The 1,064-nt window shown below is 34.8% G+C and overlaps 1 protein-coding gene across 1 annotated transcript; it reads right to left on the bottom strand.

Annotated features, from left to right (window-relative positions):
- Window positions 1-518: 518 nt before the first annotated feature.
- Window positions 519-1,064, bottom strand: LOC114191270. Its single transcript, XM_028080442.1, has one exon. It carries the CDS (start codon window positions 1,062-1,064, stop codon window positions 519-521), a length of 546 nt encoding a protein of 181 aa, XP_027936243.1.

Raw genomic sequence — 1,064 nt, 5'->3', positions numbered from 1 at the left:
TCCCATGCATCCAAGATAACGTCCCATGAGTCCATAAAATTAACTAACATTTTACACTTGGCTCTAACATTCTTCTGAATGTGGAAACGACAAAGAAGATGATAAGATTCAGGGAACACAATGCTTATGGAATTCATTAAAGCAAGGTCTCTATAAGTTACAACGACTTTAGGAAAACCATCACATGTGATAAACAACTCTTTTAGCCTTTGGAGACCCCAAATGAAGTTATTTTGTCGTTCACTTGATAAAAACACAAAGGCAGCAGAGAAAGCCAGGCCTGTCGATGTGACACCAACTATCTCAAGAAGAGGCAACCTATATCTGTTGGTTTTATAGGTGCTATCCATCAATAAAACAATATTAAATGCATTCAAAAATTTAATTGCATTAGGATGTGTCCAAAAAAGCTCATTGATCTCATCAGAATCCTCGACACATCTACTCCAATGAATGTATTTATCGTGTTTTAATAACATCATCAACTGCTGTAATTCAGTTTTGCACCCTCTTAAAGATCACTTATAAGTATATCTAGCATTATACAACTGTTTTATTGTTGTGACATTATCTTCATTATTTTCCTTAAGGGTAAGCAGAATGTTTGCAGGCTTAACTTGACTCTTAGTCATGCCGATAAACAATGATTGTTCATCTGACTTTAATTTACCAGCATAGGGATGACCAACTAAAGTTTTAGAGAGATCATGATTATGACACCCAAATATCACTTTCAATACCCAACCATCTCCATTAGATATTGGTTTACCTCTCAATTTAAAAGGACACTCACATTTCCTTGTCCGGGTTATACTAGGTTGAAGGTCAGATTTATATTTTCTATACTTCCCACCTCTTTCACATCCTAGCAACACATATGTCTTTTTACCAGGTTGATCATTAGCTGTATCAGATCTTATAATAACAATAACAAAACCAAGTTGAAAAGCAACACCTCGTACCCACTCAAGTAAATCATCACGTGTAGAAAATACTTCTTCAATAGTAAAATTTACAGTGTAATCACCATCTATCTCAGGAATAAAGATTGAAGAATCTTCCAT

This window comes from Vigna unguiculata, chromosome 7, assembly GCF_004118075.2.
Source record: "Vigna unguiculata cultivar IT97K-499-35 chromosome 7, ASM411807v1, whole genome shotgun sequence".
NCBI classification, from domain to species: Eukaryota; Viridiplantae; Streptophyta; class Magnoliopsida; order Fabales; family Fabaceae; genus Vigna; species Vigna unguiculata.
The sequence above is the reverse complement of the archived record's forward strand: the minus strand, read 5'-3'. Positions and strand labels throughout refer to the sequence as shown.